General features: G+C 46.3%; 2 protein-coding genes across 6 annotated transcripts; one reads left to right on the top strand and one right to left on the bottom strand.

Annotated features, from left to right (window-relative positions):
* Window positions 1-92: 92 nt before the first annotated feature.
* On the bottom strand, window positions 93-7,105 carry fem1b (fem-1 homolog b). 3 transcript variants are annotated; one of them, XM_069190584.1, is made up of 2 exons: window positions 6,830-7,105; window positions 93-4,915 (listed from the first exon to the last, which is right to left on the bottom strand). In XM_069190584.1, the coding sequence occupies exon 2, from the start codon at window positions 4,837-4,839 to the stop codon at window positions 3,280-3,282; it is 1,560 nt and encodes a 519-aa protein (XP_069046685.1). In that variant the 5' UTR covers window positions 4,840-4,915; window positions 6,830-7,105; the 3' UTR covers window positions 93-3,279. The 3 variants fall into 3 exon arrangements, with proteins under 3 accessions (XP_069046685.1, XP_006628805.1, XP_069046684.1); XM_006628742.3 differs by lacking the exon at window positions 6,830-7,105 and adding an exon at window positions 6,229-6,476; XM_069190583.1 differs by lacking the exon at window positions 6,830-7,105 and adding an exon at window positions 5,659-6,214.
* LOC102690466 (CLN6 transmembrane ER protein) lies at window positions 6,532-20,113 on the top strand. 3 transcript variants are annotated; one of them, XM_069190586.1, is made up of 8 exons: window positions 6,532-6,621; window positions 9,280-9,513; window positions 12,500-12,617; window positions 13,053-13,151; window positions 14,774-14,962; window positions 15,569-15,624; window positions 16,046-16,168; window positions 18,116-20,113. In XM_069190586.1, the coding sequence occupies exons 2-8, from the start codon at window positions 9,464-9,466 to the stop codon at window positions 18,384-18,386; spliced, it is 906 nt and encodes a 301-aa protein (XP_069046687.1). In that variant the 5' UTR covers window positions 6,532-6,621; window positions 9,280-9,463; the 3' UTR covers window positions 18,387-20,113. The 3 variants fall into 3 exon arrangements, with proteins under 3 accessions (XP_069046687.1, XP_069046686.1, XP_069046688.1); XM_069190585.1 differs by lacking the exon at window positions 6,532-6,621 and adding an exon at window positions 8,694-9,086; XM_069190587.1 differs by lacking the exon at window positions 6,532-6,621 and having other exon boundaries at window positions 9,147-9,513; window positions 12,503-12,617.
* The last annotated feature ends 2,024 nt before the right edge of the window (window positions 20,114-22,137 follow it).

Below are 22,137 nucleotides of genomic sequence, written 5' to 3'. Positions count from 1 at the left end.
CTTGACTTCATTATGCTTTCTAACACAATGCTATTGCTCCAGAGATCCGAGCTGTAGCATGCTTTTTTTTTTTAGAATAAGGGGCCTCCAAAAGCACTTTTTCATTTTTAATGCCTTTTTCAAAAACATTTCTGTAAAATCTAATTACAATACAATCGCTGGTTACATGGGATTTGACAAAAGAAATGGAGATTGCCCTGTTATGTTTACAGGTATATCCGGCCGAAACAAGCTTTGCTCTTTCGGAACAGCAAGACAACACAGCATTTATTTCCATTGCAAAAACACGGGGTTGAGAATGGAACACATGCATCCCTTTACGTCAAGATGTATCTGTACTAAGCTCATGATACAGATATTCAGCACAGGACAGGTTAGGGCTTAAAAGGAGAATTATACACCATTCGCTGCAGGCATGAGCACGGAAACCTAAATGTAAAAGTTTCACTGCACATTACATGCATTTACAGAGACTCGAACTGTAGCCAACACGTTAAAAAAAATTATGTCTTTGGATCCACAGGTAGAAATGCCACAGGACTTTTAGAAAATTAAAAGGACTCTGAAACGGTTCTCCACTTGAGTGAATCTATAAGAAATTACTTTGTTTTTTTACTATTGAATTTCAAAAAATATTTTCAAATGTTTTTTTTTTAAATGAACATTTCTAAAAAATCTGTTGCTGTTAAGGATAAAAATAATTTAAAAAACTGTGTTATAAGAATAAAGTGCAGCCCAGCGATACGATCCACATGTATTCCGTGTCCTGAGCTTGGGGCTGCATTCTTCTCTAACCTCTCAGAGCTGCCCTCACCTTGCCAGTGGTCAAGCAGAGCTCCGGCTGCCAGGGAGAGAGAGCAGCTGGTCTCCACACAGCCTCCAGCCCTTGGAGCACCATATGGCTAACAAGCTGCAGCACAATTCACTTGCAGCCCTGCCACGCAAGTGTGGGTGGTGGGCATATTTGCAGACAGGAGCTGAAGCTCTGGGTGCCTGGTGAATGATTTTAGGGACTGATTACCCCTTTAAAAAATTATAAATTGAATCTGTAATTAAAACACATATTTAAAAAAAATACATACTGGGCTGAAGAATCCAAGTGGGTATGGTACGAAAAAAAGAAAATAAGCAATGAGTCTGGTGCAGACTAACAAGTACCAAGTCTTGGGAGCCACAGAGTTTTCTGTCTCTTAATACACGTAATCTCAATCTAACTGAATTACTAGTTCAAACAGACCAGGTTAACACTCCTTTCAGTGTTGAGGCACTGGGCAAATATATCCTGCTAGATGGCAAACAGGTGTACATATCTGATTCAGTGTTTATCTATACCGGGAATGGGCAACTACTGACAAAGGCCATAGGGTTTTGTGGTTTTTATTCCACTTCTGGAATTGAACGAATTAGTTAGATCCCCCCGGTTCTTCAGGTCTTGATCATGTGCGATCGAGGAAGTTCCAGTGAACCTGCAGGGCCTAGCTCCTAGAGGACTGGAGCTGCCCATGCCAAGCCCAGACTTGCACATGCATTCTGGAACAGTGGAAATAAACCCCCAACACAGCTGCAAAACAGCCTCCAAAACCGGAAGTACCTCAAACTGCAGACCCCATGTGACCTCCATCGAATAAATAAGCACAAACATAAACGGAGACAACAGCAGACAAGTCTGCCTTGAGAATCCATCGGGACAACTTGTAAAACAGATCAGAGCTCATTATACTGCCTAGGACACTGAAGTGTTACTTCCATCCCTATATCTGACATGTGCTTCAACTCAATAAAACCTGCCTCCAGACCCTGACACAGAACCAGCCTTGGTGTTTGGATAACTCCAGGGAGAAATACTGCCTTCTGTTTGCAGAAGTCCTGAAATATTAATTACACAAAACATTTACACTGCAGTGCTGGTCTTATATTTGTTTTTGCTTCTCAGGTACCATTGACAAGGCTACACAGCTTCAAACCTGAGATTTGTGTTGACTCACGGAAGCATTATTACATTCTAAATGATTTAAGATGATTTTGCATTTCTTGCATTGGTTCTCCAGTCTGTGATAAGACCTTGTGTCTAACTACAGTTGTTAAAAATTACTAACAGTGTTAAAATCACTTTGTGTGTGTAATACAGGTACTTTAAAAACTTTTTCCAAATGTCTAGCTTTGAACACTAAAGCTTTCTGTGAAAATAAATTCTCTGAATATTCTGGCCCCTCGCACCAGATCTGCTACCAGTATCTCCAAATGGGATCAAACATAATGCCATCTTAGAAACAAGCCCCTTCCAGTTACAGAAAGAAAAGCAAAACAAAATGCAAATCTCTAGGAACTGAACTGTCACAGAATTAAAATGATTTTTGAAGCAGAAAAATATTTCAACAGATGTTACCACTATCACAAAGCTCTAACTCAAGGTCGGCAGTAATCTTTCAAAGGTTAAAAGTAATACCTGTTCAAAACCAATCCAGTCAAATAATACAGACAAGAACGCAATGGCTGTAATTCTGCATTTATAATATGAACCCTTTCAAGAAGGCAATGAAGGCATCAGACTGGGCTCATCCTCTAGTGCGAGTACACTTCACTTCATGCACAACAAGATTTTAAGTGAATTTTTATAGGAAATGCCAAATGCATCCTAAAGTTGCTCCCCAAGGGTATTTCTCTAAAGCAAGGCATTAAGTGTACAGATAAAAATAAACACTGCACTGGATGACGCAGTCGAACTCCCCCATAAACACCAGTGGGCATGAGCTCCCACAGGACCTGAGGGCTGAAGTGGGAGGCAGTCATGCTCCTCTCCTCCTCCTCTTCTGCCTCTTGCCCATTAGCCATTACACTCCGACAAAAGCTGAATAATCTAATCCTGGAGCAATATGGTTTCACTAAGTGTAGAGAAAGCCCGACTTCACAGCGGACACTGGAGTTAAAGCTCTGTGACAAGGGATTCATCAGGACACGCCAGCGATGACAGAGGGATCTCATGCCAACTCCATGCCCCATTCTCTGTCTGCACACAACACTGTATCAAAACACGCCGCTGTTCAGAAACACCTGACGGGAGACGTCACCCAAGAGGTTAGCATGCCTTTTCGGGGAAACTGGTTGCTTATACTTCATGCTCATCACATAATAAAAAGAAAAATCATCTAAAATTGTTTTGAAACAACCTCTCTTATTGTCATTAATCATCTGTTGTTATTTTTTTTTTCACCCCAGCACCAATGGTTTCAATTTTAAAAAAAAAATAAAAAAAGATCCAAGTTATTGGTTTCGTCAATCTCAGTGGAACTCCACGAACTCCTCCAGGGTTTTGGGGATCTGGTTTTTGTAGCTGATGTGATGGAGCCGCACGGCGCGGGCGGCCAGGCACTTGAGGCTCATCTTCATCTGAGTCTTGAGGAGGATCTCGGAGACGCCCGTGGTGCTCTTGTCCAGCGGCGTTTTCTTCTGCTTGTTGGTCATGTCAGTGTGGGCGCCCGCCTCCACCAGGCTGATGATGATGGAGTGCAGGGTGAGGAAGTCGCTGATGGGCCGGTTGTACTGCACGATGATGTGCAGGGGGCTGTTGCCCTCGTTGTCCACTGCGTTGACCTGCGCGCCGCAGTCCAGCAGCAGCTTGGTGACCTGGGCGCTGGGGAAGCTGCACACGTCGTTGGTGTGGAAGTCGTCCACGGGGGTGTTGGAGTTGATGGCCAGGTGCAGCAGGGAGGAGCCTTCCCGGGAGCGAGGGTCCAGCTGGATCAGGTTGTAGATCTGCTTGTTGATGCGCGCCCGCTCCTCCTCGCTGCACTGCGTCTTGGTCGAGATGCACACCAGGTAGAGGAAGGTGAAGACGTTGGACTCGTAGTTGTCCAGGGCGGTGTGCAGCTCGGCCTCGGGGGAGCCCTGCACGCGCGCCATGCTGCGCTCGATCTCCACCACGCTGCAGCGCAGCACCTCCTCCACGTCGGGCGCCCGCACGGGCTCGTTCAGGTGGATCATCTGCGAGAAGACCTGGGCGAAGCGCAGCAGGTCCTTGTGGGTGTTGCGGCTGCCCTTCTGCCGCAGCTGCAGCGCGTGCAGCCACAGCCTGATGCACTGCTCGAACTCCATGCTGTCCGCGTAGACGGCACCGCGGTAGATGATGGGGTGCGAGACGTCGATGTTGTCGGAGCCCAGGATGCGCTCCCGCACGATCAGCCCCTCCATGTGCAAGGCATCACGGTCCTGCCGGATGACCTCCAGCTCGCGCGGGGTGCGGCACTCGCCGCGCCCCCCGTACGCCTCGATGGGGGGCAGCACCTCCTTGGCAATGACGTTGGCAGAGTCCCGGTACCGCTCCAGCATGGCCAGGTACAGGTAGTGGTAAGTCTTGAGGATGTCGTAGTTCTCGCGGTCGTTGGCGAAGGAGGCCCCCAGCAGCTCCAGGGCCTCGATCCGGCTCTCGCGGTCGCAGTCGGAGTGCGAGAGCAGGAGCTCCACCACGTCCGCTTTGCAGCTCTCGGCCGCCACCTTCAGAGGCGTCATCCCGTGCCCGTTGACCACCATGGCGGCCTCGCAGCGCACCAGCTCCTTCACGATGTCCAGGTGCCCGGCCTCGGCCGCGAAGTGCAGGGCCGTGGCCCCGCAGTGCGCCTTGGCGTTGGGGTCGGCGCCGCGCTCCAGCAGGAAGCGCACCACGTCCGTGTGGCCCTTGTAGGCCGCGATCATCAGGCAGGTGTTGTCGTACTTGTTGGCGATGCCGATGTCCGCGTTGTTCTCCACCAGGTAGCGCACGATGTCCAGCCGGCCGTCGAAGCAGGCCGCGCGCAGGGGCGTGGAGTTGGTCACGGTGGTGTGGTTCACGTTGGCGTGGCGCATCACCAGCAAGCGCACCACCTCGAAGTGCCCTGCCCCTGCGGCGCACCACAGCGCCGTGGCACCATCGATCACATAGCTGGGGAGAGAGGGAAGAGAGGCACGTGACACATCGGTGCCAGGAACCCTTGCCATGGCAAACCGTCCAGTTGGCAAGGTTGCAAATCACAGATATGTCAAAGCTCAACGGGGAAGAGTGATCTTGCAATGGGACGTTTTTGACATCATTGCTGCGATCCACAGAAGCAGCATTGTAAAGATCAGCACCCACTGTGCGTACAAACTGCAGAATAACTAAAGAAAAATAATGAATCTGATCAGAGAGAGGGTAAGCAATTTAATGTAGCACAATTCGGCGACTTCAAGACCACATGGAACTTCTGCATGACATACTGGTAGAGTCAAACCTCTAGGAAATGAAAAAGCACTGTGTGACACCACGGAGTCTACAACTGGCAGGCGGAGCAAAGTTTTAAAGGTTTAATCTAATGTAGTATAAGTGCTACTCTGAAGACTTAGATCCCCTCAGACTGCAACCTCTTTTGATTTAGGAACTGCTCACACAGCCTGAGGTCCGAATGTCTTCCTGCAAAATAAGAAAAAAAATCTCCTTAGCTAGAAAAACAGAAGACTAGTTTATGGGAATGTGAATCATGTCTTCATACTGCCCAAAGGAAACTTACAAACTTAACCAAAGCAAATGCTTTAAACTACGGTAGAATCCAGGTGCAGAGAGAGATGGGTGGAACTTAAGCAACTCTGACATAGGAAACAGGTTTGATTTCTTCATTCGAAGTGCCATGGGGATTTGGAAAACACTACCTGGCCATGCTGCACAGGCTGAAAAACTGCAAACTGACGGACAATAAGCCCACGGAGGTCCTGCGACGAACGAGCTGCTACCAGCCTGAATATCTTCCTCAGCATGGTCAGCATGTCCCCCGCCCATCAGATAGGTGCAAGACACCCCTCAGTGTTCCCATATCGCATAAATCGGTCTTGAAGACAGAGTAGACTTTGAACTGCACTACACTTACCACGTGAAGGTTATTTAAAAATACCCACAAAAGAATGAGCTTGCGCGTGTACTTCTGACAATGAGCCTGCTTGTACTTCTGCTCTGTTTTATGTTTTGGTTCTGCAGACAAGTTTGTCAGCAACCCCTCCGCCATCGAGACCCTGGCAGTTGTTACAGGTTTTCACAACGCTGGGACGACTCCCGTCACCTCGACATTAACTGATCCCACTACAGCCATGTAATGAGACTTACAGACCAGGCTGCTGTTTGCGTCCCCCGCCCTTGTTCCTTGAACTGCTTTTACAACCCATTTGTAGAGTGACGCAGAAAGAGGCTAACCAGACTGCGACGACAAACGGAGAAAATGCCCTCACCCGTCAAAGCGCACGGTGCCCGTCTGCTCGGTGTCCACTCGGTAGTGCTCAAGCAGCAGCCTCACGACTTTGGCATGGCCATTGCGCGCTGCTATGATGAGCGGAGTGGATCTCTGCCCGCCGTGGTGCGTGACATGGCTCAGCAGGTAGCGGGTCTCGGCATCCGAGTGATTGAGCAGGAGGGCGGCCAGCGTCAGGACCCGGCCCTCGCTCGCCGCCTTGTAGACGTACCCGGCCAGCGACTCCATTCAGGCCCGCTGCCCGGCTGCGCCCCTCGACACCTCCGTCTCCTGCGCAAGAACACTCGCCCACAAGCTTCTCCGCGACGCAGCCCGCCTCCCATTAAAATCCCGGCACAAGGCACGCTCTTCACGCGAAAACCATGGTTTCCTGGTGGGTTGTTTTCCTTTCTTCCGTTTGTTTGTTTTCCTTATGTGTATATCACTTTAATCTCCAAGACACAACTTCTGTCAAGACTAATGCCGCGGACTCGGTGTTCAACTGAAGTAACGCATCGCTTTGATTTATTCACGCCAGCTCACGAGAAGGGAGATAAAATACTAAAACAACAAAACGGAACAACATTTTAAAAAGTCAAGACCTTAGTTTGAGACAGCGTCTTCAATTTTTAATTGAACTTTTCCTGTTTTTATTTCTTATACGATACAGCGAACCACTCTGCTTCTCCGGGTCGGCGGCGCCATATGCTTGATCGAGTCGCTTGCTTCTCCTTTTTTCTTACAGACTGGGGCCGTGTTTTAATTTGTTATTTGTTTGTTTGTTCTAAATCCTGTATTTGTTCCCCCGTTTTCTTTAACAGAACACCTCTCGCCCCTCTCTCCGAGAATGATAAAATACAGGAAGCAGCTGTTTACGACTAAGAAATAGTTCCGACGTGCAACCAAAGGCGGAGATTACAAAAGGGGCCGGAATAACTGTTTGGGGTTTCGTTAGTGAAGCACGCCGAGGAGGAGTTTGGGGTGTTATTATTGTGTCACAAAATGATGATCCGGGATACAATTATATGAATAATCTAGGATAAAATGTCCCGTAGATTATTTGTTTTGATTATGTAATTTATGTTGTTAAAATTCACATCATAATATCAGAAATGTCACATGGGTAACAACTAACCAATGAGGATGTTGGAATAACATATTTATTACAAGAAGGCCGTTACAGATATTATTTTGTGGTTGTAATACCGTGGTGCAATAGGACAGATGTCCTTGTCTGACCCATTAGCTAAAGAGGAGAGAGCAGTGTACCCACATTAAAAATGAAAGACCGGTGTGTCACCAATCTGGAGCGTTTCCGAATACACCCAGAAAAGGCTGAGCGTCTCTGTCGTCTGCTGTTCTTACAAATGACAATGTAACACCTTCAAACCCCTTTCGGGATTCATGCAAAAGGACTTGGGAGCCAAGCCTCTGTAGAGTAAAAAAGTTCCCGAAAGGGAACTGCAAAATATTTGTAGTCGGTAAATTATAGAAATGAACCGAATTTCTGTATAAATAATCGCGGCTTTATTTCACAGGAAACAGGAAGACTGTTGGAGCGAGGCAAAATAACTCACTTATGGCCAGTTTCAGCGTCAGTCTTAGCACTTGAGAATTCCTCTGGTCATATTTCAGAAGGAGCCCTAGCCACAATGGAACAGTACTCCAGTACGTCCTTGCACAGATATCATCATATTAGATGACCAAACATTTGAGCATGGCTTCGTTCTGTATGATATATTTACACAGAAACATGGCGGTCCCTATTTATTTTGAATGTTAACAGGATTTCAGTAGGCCCGATCGGGTTTTTCACTGTGTAAGAGGTGCGAGAAGCCCCCTGCACACGTTTGTACTGGTGCGTCTGATTTTTAAGCGCCTGACGTGCCGTTGAAGCCTGGGAACTAAAGGCGCCACAAGATGCATGCATTTTTAATCTGCGCTTTGACACATACAACATCTCCTCCTGCCATTCTGATCTATATGCATTATTCAGGGCCAGCTCTTCAGATTTACACAGAGGCCAAGTCCCTCTGTATAGCAGCGGTATTTCATTTCACACTGGTAGTCCTTCACTTTGGGTCAGTGTAGTGTAGTCCGTATGGCGCGACATTACAGAAACCAGGATGCAGATTAAAAAGAAACCCAAATGAAGCTCTAGCTATTGAAACGAGGTCTAGGCTGTTATGCGTATAGATACGTTTTTAGACTGAAATGATCCTTTCTTTTTAAGACTTCGGTTCCACGTGAAAAAGCACACTGTGGCTAAAAGAGAGGTATTAGTTCTGGACGCTGAGAGATAACCTGCCAGATGACTGATTCGCACCGCACTCTAATTCCCCTGCAGCCTGGGTGGTGGATCAACGGAGATTAGGCACAGTGGTTCATCTGTAAACCGAAATCCTACAATTTCACGTAATAGCAGCTGTCTTCCCCCCGTAATCACACATTGTGTGTGGGTAGTTCACAATGGTTAGTGCACGGGAATGAAAAAAACAACAAAATGGGTTGATCTTTAAGAACTTCTGCGTTAAGAGGGAAACTGAACCTGTTTTCGAGTCCAAAATGAAAAAACAAAACACGTGATCGACTGTGTATGAGGCCAGATAGCGCCACAAAATATCAAAGGATAATTCTTCACATAATCCTACTCAAGTGGGCTGCTGTTGCAGCTACAAAGCTGTTGATTTTTTTTTTTATTGAGTCAGAGGCAAATACAAAGGGCTCAATCGGAGAAGCACCGAAAGCTTGGCGAGCCCGGCTCTATGCAGACGGGTTAACCGAAAGAAGAAGATCGCATATTTAAAAGCATATCGAGGTGTAAGAGAAACTGCGTCTAGTGTTACAGCCTGTTACCAAGTGAGTCAATCTGTATTGTACGGTAATCCTGATACTAGATGTCGCTACTTTGTAAACACTGAGGCCAGAAGAAGTGAAACGCACGTTGAGTGTGGCGGGTCAGGAAGGGGGGGGAGTTCCGACCGCCGGACACATGTGGAACAGTCACAAGCTGCTGTAGCTTCGGCTTGTGACTGTTCGTGATGTTTTCCAGAAGCGGGTAGCTGGCGAACCGATCGGTTTATACCCCAGGCTTCCTCTGCCAACTGAGGCCGACCGGCGAGCGTGGGACGGCGGGGGATTAGGAGGAGGAGGAGGAAGAGCGAGCGGTGGGAGTACGGTACAGCGGCCGGGGAGAGACTTCATCTGGGGGTCTGGCGAGGAGCCCGCAGTCGGCAATGCGGAAACGACAGAACTCTGCCATGCAGGCGTCAACCTTTCACCCTAGGTTTGAGAAATTAAAATGACTTTTTCCCCCCCCCGCAGGTCTAAAGGAAAAGGCTCGCATTGCAGCGGTGATAAAAAAAAGAACAAAAGAGTTATTCTTCTAAAATGGCTGGAAGTTAGGAAGGGAACTCCTACTGCAGTTACAGAAGTGAAAAAGAGACCGCTGAGTAGCCCGTCGCAGAATTGTTTATCACTGTGTAGTGTTTCGGGGGACTTGCCCGAATGCTGTGAGAAGATAATTCAAGATTTACTGTTCTAAAAGACTTTAAAATCGATTTAGAAGAAACGTTTCTCATCCTTAACGTTAACGTTTGTCACTCGGTGTATTGTAGTTTGTGTATTGTACTTTGAACAGCCACTTAGCTGTTCTTATTCACTCAAAGTCAGATATATGTGCAGTTTCCTACATCTAGACGAGTGGTTTGGGCGTTTTAATTGCACGGGAATCAATGCTTTAAAATGTTGGGTTAGAAACAGGGTGCTAGGCGAAGACCTGTGACGGTTTCTACGCTTGTTTCCGGATCCCAGATCTCTGGTGGCACGATCTGACCTCTTGCCAATAGTCTAGCCAAACTTCACCACAATACAGGAGGACGTCTGTCTAAGACCCTGACTGGGAAGAGTCCAAACACGGGGGAGGGCTGACAGTAGGCAGTGAGCCTGGTTTTTAGAGGGACTGAAAATGCATGGAGGTTGCAGGGACTGAGAAGCCAGGATCTGAGCAGTAGTTCATTCCAGTACAGGTTGTGCAACCTATTTAAAGTAACAGTTGCAATTTAGTTGCAATGCTGTAGCTGGTAACCAAAGCATTGCATAATTAGCAACGTCTCTAGCATTTAGCAATTACTGTGTTTCTAAAGGTCTGAGTAACTGTGCTGTTTGCTGCGGCTTAATATTAATGCATTCTTACTATTCCTGTGCTGGAGTCAATCCACTGGCTGCTGATTGTATTTAGAACCGGGCCAGTGATGTCAGTAAGGCAATAGAAAGGCATTCCTCTTCCTGCCTTGTTACATAGGGGTCGTTTTTTGCAATAGCTGAATTGCTGTTTCAGCTGAAACCCAAAGGTCACGAGAGGGATCTTTGCTTCCCTTGTCTGAAAAGGGATATTAGAAATGAGAACGCTCTTTAAGGGTCTCAGATGGTGAACCCCCACTTATTTTTCCTTTGCGCGCAATGTCTCGACTTCCGCGCAACACGGGCGACGGAAACTGCAGCTGAAACCGAACCCCTCCTGTCTGCCCCACCTGGCAGAAACATCACCGCTGGGGCCAAGAGGCAGCGCCACACACGGCAGCCGCCATCTGGAGACAGCAGGGCTGGGGAACCCGACACCCCAGGACTCTGCCTCCCGCGGAACAGCGCCCAGCCCCAGCAAGGTGCAGAGAGGCCTGTAGAGCAGGAGAGACAGAGGACAAGAAACTCTGTCTGAGGAGAGTAATTAGAAGTTCTCAACTGTCTGAATAATAATAATAATAATAATAATAATAATAATAATAATAATTTCATTTATGAGGGGTATTACTCAGTCTGCTCTATGGTACTGCACATGTAAAACTCAGAAGTAAAACAGAGCTCAGCAGGTTGAAGAAAACCCAGAAAACATTAATTTCATATTAAAAGCTTACAGTGAAAAGACAGGCCTTTAACACTGTTGACAGTCTCCGGTGGATTTGGGTGTGTCACCTCACAAGAAGGCCTGGTCACCCTCTGGAGTCTGGTCTTCAGCAGAGCAAGAAAGCCTGAATGAGCAGATCTGAGCTTCATGCAATAGGTCCTTGATATCAGCTGGAGAGAGACCCTGCAGGGCCCAATACGTGAGGAGGGTGACCTCTGAACTCTGGGAGCCACAGAGGATGGGAGTAATGTGCTGAAGCAGAGGCCTCATAGGTAGCACTCTGCTGAACCTTATTTAGAAGCATACACACCCCAGTAAGAAAGGTGTTACAGCAGCCTAATCACAATGGAATAAAGGTGTATCAATATTTCACCATCAGATGTCAAAGCACAGGTCCTTAACCTGGAATTGTTATGCAGACTGTTAACATAGGGATTTGGGAATGTTTCAGGGTTAGTCTTTGTTAAGGGTTTTGAAGGGGCTGGGGACATAGAACACATAGCCAAATGTATTGGACTGATCGACATTGTGTGTCAGCCTTCTGGGCTATGATTTCCTGTTTCACTGCATTTCCGTTGGAACCTCTTTAACCTTGCCAACGCTTGGTTACAGACGCAGATTTGTGTAAGATAACATGCTTTCAGAACAGAGTTGTGAAAGGGATGTGGTGGGATGCAGATGGGATGTATTTAAGAAGGTCTTATGTGAAAAAGATAAATACCCTTGGATTACAGAGCAAAGAATGTGTTTGTTAAACCTTGCTGGTTTCCTGAGCTCTTAGCATTCGGGTTAAAGGAACAGATGAGTTTGAAGAGAAGCAGATGGCACTGAGCACACAGGGTGCTGGGTGATACAACTCAGCATCAGTGGGAGAGAGTGCTGTCCTGCAGCAGCCACTGACCACACTCACTGCGGCATCGCTCTGTAATTCATGTGCCTGGTATTGAGTTAGAATCAGCTCTGCTCTGTTCAGAGGGATCAGAGCTAAATTAGAGTGCTTTGGATCAAGAACCTTAACACCAGCGTTTTGGAAATATGACAGTAATGATTTTATAGGAAGACCTTAGTGTCATAGATTGCTGAGACCAACAGCATGTGGTAAATGCACAGCTGCAGGGAAGTAAAAACTCATGTGCACTAATGACTGGAAAAAATCCGAACCCGTGTTTAGGAGTCAACACAGAAGATCATTGAGGAAGCTGATAACATTAAAGTGTGTTGTTGAGTTCATCCAAATCAGACATGCTTGTGCCATCAGATTTGTGATGTTGCGCTGAGGAAACCTGTTTTCCGCAAACTTTTGAAAAGTGTCGTTTGATGACAACACAGTGCCATGAGAATCCCGCAGTCTCTTACCCTCTTCCTGCAGCAGACATGCGTCCCGAGAAGCAGAGTCTTCGCTGAAGAAACCGCAGTTCCACCTTGACCTGTGGTTTTACTTCACCCTGCAGAACTGGGTTCTGGACTTCGGCAGGCCCATCGTCATGGTGAGTTGAGGCCAGTACAGCACAGTACAGAACAGCAGTGTGTTGAGTGATCAAGCGGGGCTCACAGCACCTGGAGATACTCCACAGGGTCTCACGGTTCTAAAGCAGTCACAGGAAAGCAAAACTCCTAATGCATAGCAGTTGTATCTAATTCTGCATTTCTAAACTACACACTGTAATGCAGAAAGTGCTGATAAGTTATTGAAGCAATGCGTTTAGTATTATTTTCACCTCACATATACAGTGTGCATAAACAGATTTACTCCAAATCCAGAGACGCTGTATGAATATTCAGTACACGGCAGCTCCTAGAACCCGAAATGGATTACACTGCAACGCAAATGGAGTCTTACTTGGAAATGTGTTTTGGCTTTGCAAGCAATGAAAACAGTTTTCAGCTGCCGTGAAAACAGTCTGATTTCTGTGCAATTTCAGATTGTCTTGCCACTGGAGTGGTTCCCCCTGAACAAGCCCAGCGCTGGTGATTATTTTCACATGGCCTACAACATCATCACTCCCTTCCTGCTCCTCAAGGTAACTAGAAACGCTGGGTCTGGAACCTCTGTTCCTCAAACTGTGTTCTGTTCCCACTCGGTCCAGGTTACTCAGCCTGAAGTCCTCTCTATGGGGGTACCTTTAACTCGATTATTGTCATCTTCCACTTAATCACCAGTAAAGGTGGTGGTGGTGGGGGGGGGGAGTCCCCATTACCTGTAAAGCGCTTTGAGTGGAGTGTCCAGAAAAGCGCTATATATGTGTAAGCAATTATTATTATTATTATTATTAGTAGTAGTAGTATTAGTAGTATTATTATTATTAAAGTGATTGGGGATACAGCTATAGCGAAATTCAGTGCTGCAGTGGTGATCACAAGATCAAGTAGGCTTCTCTAGTGCATGGGTATGCAATTCCTTATGTATTGTAACACATTTTCTCTTTTCATGAAGACCTTCAGAAAGTGTCCCATTTGTCCGGTTAAGCTAATTGATTAGGACAATTTGGTTATTAGCAGAAGAGGTTGAACGAGAACCTCCAAGACTGGAATTTTGCACCACTTCTGCATCATCTCTTGTGGACTTTAATTCCAAACCCTATACAGCACTGAAGCCTTTTCCCAAGGGTCAGTTTACTTTAATGTCTTCCTCGTGTCAGTGGACTCTGAAGCTGATTTGGCTTTATAATTCTGTGTATTTCAAAGTACTTTATACTTTATGTTTAGATCTTTTGCTCTGCACTAATTGCCCAGAGGACAGAGCCACCTGATTTATCTGGCATGTGGGTAAAACACCAGTGGAGTTTAATCTGCGATTCAGAATCACTGGCATTTACATCTCCCGCTGTTTACTGCTGCCTCAACATGCAAGATGACCTTCCAGTCGGCACCCGTTGGACTTTGTTACACACAGCTCCTTAATTAGACCATTGATCACTTGTCATTGTAATTCAGTACTTGCTTAGTGCTGGTTGTGGCAGCTGGTTTGGCAGGAAGATTCAGTTGGTGGGAACGTCTGCATTTCAGCTCCATTAAGAATATTTATAATCCATTTCAGCTACACATCCCACACCAGGGGATCATGTCATAAAGTCATTCCTCTTGATTGTTTATTATGCTATCCTTTATTTCATGTCATTTATTAAGGTTCTGCAATACCCTTAAATGCTTCTTTTAGTGGATGGTGTGCATAAGTAAATGCACAGTGGTGCAGTGGTGAGCATTGCTGTCTCTTGTCGCTGCACTGGGGCCCTGGCTTCAGTTCTGTACCTGGGGTGCTGTCTGTGTGGAGTTTGTATGTTATTCCTGTGTTCCAGTGGGTTTCCCCCCACAGTCTAAAGACTAGAGGCCGGTAGGATAATTGGTTTCTGGGAAAACTGGCATGAGTGCATGTGCATGTGACATGTCAAGGGTGTATCCTGTCTTGTGCCAATTGCATGCTGGGATAGGACAGGCTCCGGCTCCCCTGTGACCCTGTATTGGATAAAATGGTTAAAAGATGGGGGGGTGGGCATTACCTTTGAAATGAGTGGTGCATCGTTCTATTTTTGAAGAGTGGGGAAAATCTGAATGTGCAGGTGCAGGGTGGCAGTGAGTTCTAGGAAAATCAACTTCACTCCTGGGTTTTGTCCCTCTCTCTCTGCCTCCTCCTCTGCCTGAGCAGCTAATCGAGCGCAGCCCCAAGACCCTGCCGCACTCTGCCGTCTACCTGTGCATCATCACCTTCGTCATGGGCGCCAGCATCCACCTGGTGGGCGACTCCATCAACCACCGGCTCATCCTGAGTGGCTACCAGCTGCACCTGTCCGTCCGCGACAACCCCATCATCAAGAGCCTCAAGCCTGAGAGCCTGGTACGTCCCCAGCGTGCGCAGAGCCGGCTGGCTCCCCAGGCCTCTGAAAAACTGTACTTGTTCCGGACCCGAGGCAGGATTTCAGTGGGTTCCTTTAAGAAGAGAGAAGGCCATTGAACTGCACATTCGAAGGCCCAGTTGTAATGAAGAGTAAGAGTTCAGAGTTGAAGTCCTCATATCAAGTTCAACTACAGCATATCGACATTCACAGGAAGACAATTTCTCATACATATAGGGCTGCAAAACATATGTTACTTGTTGTCTGATGTTACTTGATTAAATTTGTCACTAGATTCTGAGCACAATTGTTAAAAACTAAATATTTGCAATTTCTCTCCTTTGCTCTCCATATACAGTAGTGGCAGAGATAATGCAGGTAGCTTACTTCCACTGTTATAAGAAATCTGCTGCCCTTTGTGTCAGTGAAGTGTCTACAGGGTAGTGCCTGATTTCTGACATGGATTAGAAACATGTTTCAATGTCTTTTTTGGTTAGACTGACTAACAATGGCACGAAGATCTCAAAGGACACAGCCCCTGGTCTGTGGCTGTGCTGCCCCAGCCCAGAGGTAATCAGGTGTCTAACACATCTCAATTCTCCCCACAGATAGACTCCTTTGAACTGCTGTATTACTATGATGAAAATCTGGGACACTCCATGTGGTAGGTAGAATTTGTTTTAAGTATTTATCTTAGTTTTCCTGCTGTCTCCAAAGTTGTAAAAAGAAACTTAAATTGCAGAATGCTTTAAAGGAACTTTCTTTATAAGGACATGTAAGCATTTTCTTGCTTTCGCACAATATGTTTTATAGTCATACCCTACCTTAGGACCCAGTGTGTGACTGTTGCTCATATTTACTCAGTGGTCCTTTTATTCCAAAAGCTGTAAATTAAATTAGAAGACAACAAAAAGGCAAAAGGCACATGAGCTCAACCCACAGCTATGAAGCTACAGTATGTACAATGGGTTTTAAACACTGAATTAGACCGCAAGAATAGTTTTTGACCCCTCACAAGGCCCACTTGCACACTGCAACTGGAGAGCTGGTACTGCCCACTGACTACTGCGGCTCTTCCCCCACAGGTATGTGCCCTTCTTCCTCATCCTCTTCCTCTACTTCACTGGCTGCTTCACCCACATCAGGGAGGAGAAGAAGATGCCTGTCTCAGCATGGCTGCTGGTGGGGCCCAGTGGGCTCTACTACTGGTGAGTACAGCTGTGTGAGGATCAAACAGAATCACTCTGATCGGCATAATGCAGTTCTTTATTGAGTTATATTGACAGGAGAGGACACAGCCTGTGGATTCAGGGGGGCAAGGCTGAACAACGTGTACATGAGCTGGATCTTTTAGCTGTGGTTTTCCGGGTGCAGCCGCCTGCTGTGTGTGCTAGCTCTGTAATCAAAGGGGTGGCCTTTGCTGGTGGTTGGAGTCTAATTGTCCACAGCACCAGTCCTGTCAGTGGCCAGCGGTCAGCGGCCAGTCACATGTCTCTGGTCAAGTTGGCCAAAGAATTGGAGATAGGAACACGTCTTGCTGTTAAAGGTCTGCACTTGTTAGTAGCCCCCAGGCCCAATCAAATATTGGGCCTGTGTCCTACTTCTAGGGACCAGCCCAGAAAGATATTGTGTATTGTGTAAGGCCAGCCTGCAAGAAAATGTGTTTTTGTCTAATAACCAAGCTAGGTGCTTAGTGTTTTGTTAAATTTCTTTGATCTCTAAGCCAGGTCTGTTCTCTTCATTGTCTGGGGCTCTGTGCTTTCCTGCACTCAGACCATATGAGAGCAGTTTGCTCAATGTCCTCTGCTGATGCTGTTCCTGTGGGGCGCCTGTGCTTAAATACAGGTGTCAGGAGGGGTGTCCTGTTAGCACCTTTGGCTGGCAGTGAACTGAATCTAGAAATACTCATAGCAGAACACTTTAATAACCTCCTGGCCCACTCAGATCTTGTACTTGAGTCCTTTCTCAAAGGCCAGCTCGGAAAATTGCTTTATTTACTCACATACACTCTCAGCTATGTGTCTTCTCTTTTTACTGCAGCAGCCCGTAGACACCTCTTGCGTTTGATATCTGTCAACCTGTTAAAATTGCACTCTGAGCAAGCCTGTTACCTACAGTATAAACTGTCTATTTGGCGTAAAAACCTTCATTTCTTACCACAAAAAATCCACAGACTGAACCTGTGAATTATCTTTTCTTTACCCAACCCAAGTTGTAGGTTAAACCATAACCCTTTTTCCTACTAGTATATGATGAATTTACTTATTGTTTGCCTCGGTCAGTTTTACAGGCCTTAATCTAAACTGCTTACTTTTCTGAACTGACATTGGCAGTGCTGGGTAGCTTTACCATCCATTCACAGAGAATGACTTGGTCTCTGTCTTCAGTAGTGTCTCCTAGTGATGTGTTTGCTCTAGGTGTCTCATGTGGTATGTGTATTTTAATTAAGAAAAGTAGCAGTTAATTATAGTTATGTAGATAGGAGGACTGGTCACAGCCACTAGTAAAGATGAACATGTTCTCTCTTTCGGTTCCTTGGTTTTTATATGTTCCCATGTGGAATCACATGCCCCATGTAATACTGCCAAGGCTTGTAACACTAGAGGAACGGTAAAGCATCCATCAGCAAAGGCAATTAACATCAAGACAAGAACTCGGCCTTGACCAGTTCAGGACATACATGTCAGTGTAAAATGTTCATAATTTAAACCAGAGCTTGTCTGTTGTGATGAAATAATTTATGCATGTAGTGCAAATTCAAAGGTGTGGTTAATACATAATTATGAACCCGAAGATAAGCAAAGTTTTGTTTTTAGCTGTAGGGGACAGTTTAATACTTCCCCACCCAAAAGAAAACACAGTTAGCAACAGAGCAATTGAAATTAATGCAAGAGGTCTGAGACATTCAAACCAGCCCAGTGTTTTGTTGCATGACTGGACCCTGCGTGTTTCATCTGACAAAGGGCTGTTGCTCGAGTCACAGGCAGAGGAAAGCTGCTCCAGCTGCTGCCCCCTTGTGGTGAAGTGTGCACACAGAATGCCTGGCTTGTGCGATATTCTTTCCTGGGGAGTGTGAGCACTAGTGTGTCAACGGAGTGAAACCGTGACGGCGCGGGCCCCTCGGTCTGACCTTTTTCCTGTCGTGCTGCCCTTAGGTACCTGGTGACAGAGGGCCAGATCTTCATCCTCTACATCTTCACCTTCTTCGCGATGATGGCCACGGTCATGCACCAGAAACGCAAGGGGTTTGTGCTGGACAGCAACGGCCTCTTCCTCTTCTACAGCTTCTCCATCACCCTGGCCTTGGTGGCGGTGTGGGTGGCCTGTCTGTGGAGTGACCAGACCCTGCGGAAGAAGTACCCAGGGGTGATATATGTCCCCGAGCCCTGGGCCTTCTACACACTGCACATCCAGGGCCAGCACTAGCTCTCAGGACTCGGAAATAAAGGCAGACAGGATGCCTTGGCTACAGAAAACGAATTCCCTCTATGCAAAGGAAAAAGAAGGCATCCCTGGGGAGTGCCAAGGTCTTGACTTGGACCTGACAAGATGGATCTTTTTTATCATTCCAAGTAGGCTGCCCCATCCCTCCAAGCCGAGGTGATGGTGTCCTGTGCAGACCCTGCTCAGTTCCCGTTCCTTAGCGGGTGTTCAGTGTGCGAAGACAGAACTGTGACAGCACTTGCTCTGGTTCATAGATATCCCTGACAGACTTCGTCAGACAGTGTTATATATTTGACCTTCCAAAAAAACTGGGCATTTATAAAGTGCGTGAGCAAAAACGTCCTAGCATCCTGGCTGCAGAAGGTTGCATCCTGAAATTGATTCATCCTGGACGATGATGTGTGGAAGACATCCAGATGGGACCATAGGGAGCTTACTCACTTGCACAATAATTGTGGACACAGTTATGTTGCATGTCTGCACAGTCAAGCCATCACAGACAGAAATGTAGACATATTGAGCTGACAGCATGCTTTGGTGCGTATGCTCTTGCCCATGGAAACACAACCTGCAAGATGTGTTCATGTTTGTGTTTGTAGTTGTCCCAAATTGCAGTGGTGCAAGGCTTTCAAGATTCCATTGCTTGAATTGGGCAGTCACTGGTACTATAATATGACACTGGTACTTCTAGTTAGAAAAAAAAAGTCATCCACATAAACTCATTTGTTCAACAACTTATTTTTTCTTATTTGACTTGTGTGCTACAAATTACTGTAGATGTCTGCAGACTGCCAGCTTGCTAGTCACTGTCCAGCACTCCACACTGATTTTTCCTGTGACCTTCCAGAGCCTGGGACACCGACTGGCAGCTGTGATCACACAGAGCTGGTGCCCTTACCCACTGGACTAACACAGATCTCCTGCTGAGTGTACTGTCCGGACTGTGTCAGGCCCGTACAGGCCACAGACAGACTCATCCAATCTCCTGTGAGGGACAGCTATAAACCTTGCCTGTGGTTCTCCAGTATAAGGCCTATCCTGATAGAGAGCAAGCCTAGATGAGACAGGCTGACTGGGCAGTGGCGGAGAAGTACTGTTGACTCTTCTCCGAAGACAGCACCACGTAACCAGCATGATACAACCACACAATCAGACCAGTCTGCTAAGCAGCTTTAAGATGCAGGATCTTTTCAAAGCTAGCGTTACACCTTTTACCCTATAATGAGTACACTGGCATACATATACAGTATGTGTGAAGTTTAGATAATACCAAGTACACTGCACCTGCTCTTCTGCACCATTAGTATGTGTTTTATGAGATTCTTAAAACCTGTGTTGTAAAACCTTTAGCGTTTTACCTGGTAGAAGGTAAAGGTGGCTTTTCCGGACAAGCTTTACACGATTCACATGTTTTGCCCTCATAATGTAATGTTTCCTAGTTTTGTGGGTGAGTTTGCGAATAAGGTCACTCAACAGTGAACTGTCCACTTTCCGAGGGCTGGGTGATTTTAGCTTTTTAATGATTTATTTTATGTCTATGCCCGTGTTTGACCTGATTTGCCTTCATGTACATCGTTTGTTTCTTCCCTGTTGGACGTGTACTGTTCTAACTATAGCACTGAATTCCTCGGAAATCGGCTTATTAAAAATTAAATTGACTTTTGTTTGTTAACAAAAAAATAAATAAATCGATGAGTGCTTACTGTTAATATTCTTGTTTTTAAAGGCTCTTACAGAAAAAAGAGTCATGGCACTATGGCACGAACCTCACTGTCCCTGTGTGCAAGACTCATGAGCAGAGGAGATGAATGGACATCCGTCTCTCCTCCATTCTCCTCTGTCAGCACAGGTTTTTGACCTGACACCATTAACTGTCCCAGAGCAAAGCGTTCTGCCTGGGTGCCCTCATTAATGCTAGCCAAGATAAGGCTCCATATTAGTGCAACTGACAAACATACGTATAGACATACGTTTATTCCATGCTGAAAAAAAGAAGAAAGAAAACGTTTCGGCCGTGGAGCCTTCTTTTTCTCTCTTCTGTTTTCAGCATGGAATAAACCTATTACTTGTTCCTTTGCAGCCTACGCATGCTGACACAGCTACCTACCTGAACTACATATGTATAGCATATAGTTTATGAAACCAAAGCAATTAATTATAACATGCAAAGTTGGCTCGTTTTACTTACAAGCAGTATGTGTTTTAACTGATGTATGCGTACGCCAGCAATGCGAATTGAGTTCTCTTTCAGTCCAGGCAGGTTAGACTATACATTGTGCTGGCTTTAAATATTTAAAGAGATGTCCCAGCCTGACAGCTGACAAACTGGGGACTCCAACACTCACCTTTCCCTCAGAACTGGTCTTCTTTGCTTGTACTTGGCGTCAGCCTTGACACTGTTACTGCTGTCTAGGTAATCTGGGGATCGGTGGATTTGATGATGTGTGGTGAGCGTTGTAGCGCACTATGGCTGCCGTTGCATCATCCAGGTGGGGCTGCACACTGGTGGTGTTGGAGGGGATCCCCATTACCTGTAAAGCGCTTTGAGTGGAGTGTCCAGAAAAGCGCTATATAAGTGTAAGCAATTATTATTATTTCTCTTGAGAAGTTGTGTTTCCCTTCCTCAGAGGTTCTTTTCCTCGGATTCCCCTTCCTCGGCACCGCAGGCCGTCTGGACAGGACTGGACTCCACATCCCACATCCGCCCACACCCAGTGGAGCTGGCTGTTCGTCTCGCTCCCCAGCCTCCGGCCCCTGGCCTCACCGAGGAGGGTGGCGGTGGTGGGGGGAGGGTGGTTCCTGATGCCCGTGCAGTGGCACAGCGGTGAGCATCGCTTCCTCGCAGCGCTGGGGCTCTGGGTTCAGTTCCACACCTGGGGTGCTGTCTGTGTGGAGTTTGCAAGGGTGTCGTGCAGGTGCTCCAGTTTCCTCTCACAATCTAAAGACATACTGGCAGCTCAATTGCCCTCTGGGTAAACTGGCACAAACTGTGTCTGTGTGTGCGCTGTGATGGACTGGCGTCCCATCCAGGGTGTGTCCTGCCTTGCTCCCAGTGCTTCCCGGAATTAGGCTCCAACTCCCCCATGACCCTCAGTTAGATAAGAAGTTAAAAAGACAAATTCCTAATGTGAGAAATTGTATATGGCCAATAAAGTGATCTTATAATAAGAATCATAGCATCTATTTCTACACACTTATTATTTGGTACCGCTTAAAATCACAGTTGATCCTTTTTAAAGAATGGCTTCTTTGATCAGTGTTTTTTTTTTAGAAGTCTTTTTGCTGCAGGGATGAGAGCACTGGGAGGAACTGTGCATTTTCCTTTTCGTATTGTATTTGAAATAAATACAGGCTTTATACTGTAGATCGTCTGGCATCCGTGACCAACTTTGGGATTTTTTTTTGCTAGTCACGGAAGTTTGAAGTTGCTTTGGGACCATGAAGAATGGCGCCCTCTATGGGTTGTGGACAAGTACTATTTTCATGTTTTTTTGTGTGTTTTGTAAAAGGTTCAGTTTGGTGTGGACAAAGACTAAACATTTCGCTTGTTTGTAAGCACTCTTTGGGGGTAAATGCTTCAAGACTTTGCAATGGAGTATAATATAATATATATATGCGCGTAAGAAGGTTTTTGCTTAAACAGGTGTATAAAACGTGGCCACACTTGTGTTTCAATTGTTTAGTAACATTTTTACTTGAATCGTTGTCGTTTATTTCTTTCCCCCGAGAAAGA

This window comes from Lepisosteus oculatus, chromosome 5 (assembly GCF_040954835.1).
Source record: "Lepisosteus oculatus isolate fLepOcu1 chromosome 5, fLepOcu1.hap2, whole genome shotgun sequence".
NCBI lineage: Eukaryota > Metazoa > Chordata > Actinopteri > Semionotiformes > Lepisosteidae > Lepisosteus > Lepisosteus oculatus.
The sequence above is the reverse complement of the archived record's forward strand: the minus strand, read 5'-3'. Positions and strand labels throughout refer to the sequence as shown.

What these genes read in the sequence shown, in the direction of transcription:
- fem1b (XM_006628742.3), bottom strand. Translation starts at nt 6,476, where the DNA reads ATGGAGTCGCTGGCCGGGTACGTCTACAAGGCGGCGAGCGAGGGCCGG. An exon ending in GGCACCGTGCGCTTTGACGG is followed by an intron (nt 4,916 to 6,228) that starts GTGAGGGCATTT and finishes CTCTCTCCCCAG; the next exon opens with CTATGTGATCGATGGTGCCA.
- LOC102690466 (XM_069190586.1), top strand. Translation starts at nt 9,464, where the DNA reads ATGCGGAAACGACAGAACTCTGCCATGCAGGCGTCAACCTTTCACCCT. An exon ending in GCCTCAAGCCTGAGAGCCTG is followed by an intron (nt 14,963 to 15,568) that starts GTACGTCCCCAG and finishes TTCTCCCCACAG; the next exon opens with ATAGACTCCTTTGAACTGCT. An exon ending in AATCTGGGACACTCCATGTG is followed by an intron (nt 15,625 to 16,045) that starts GTAGGTAGAATT and finishes CTTCCCCCACAG; the next exon opens with GTATGTGCCCTTCTTCCTCA.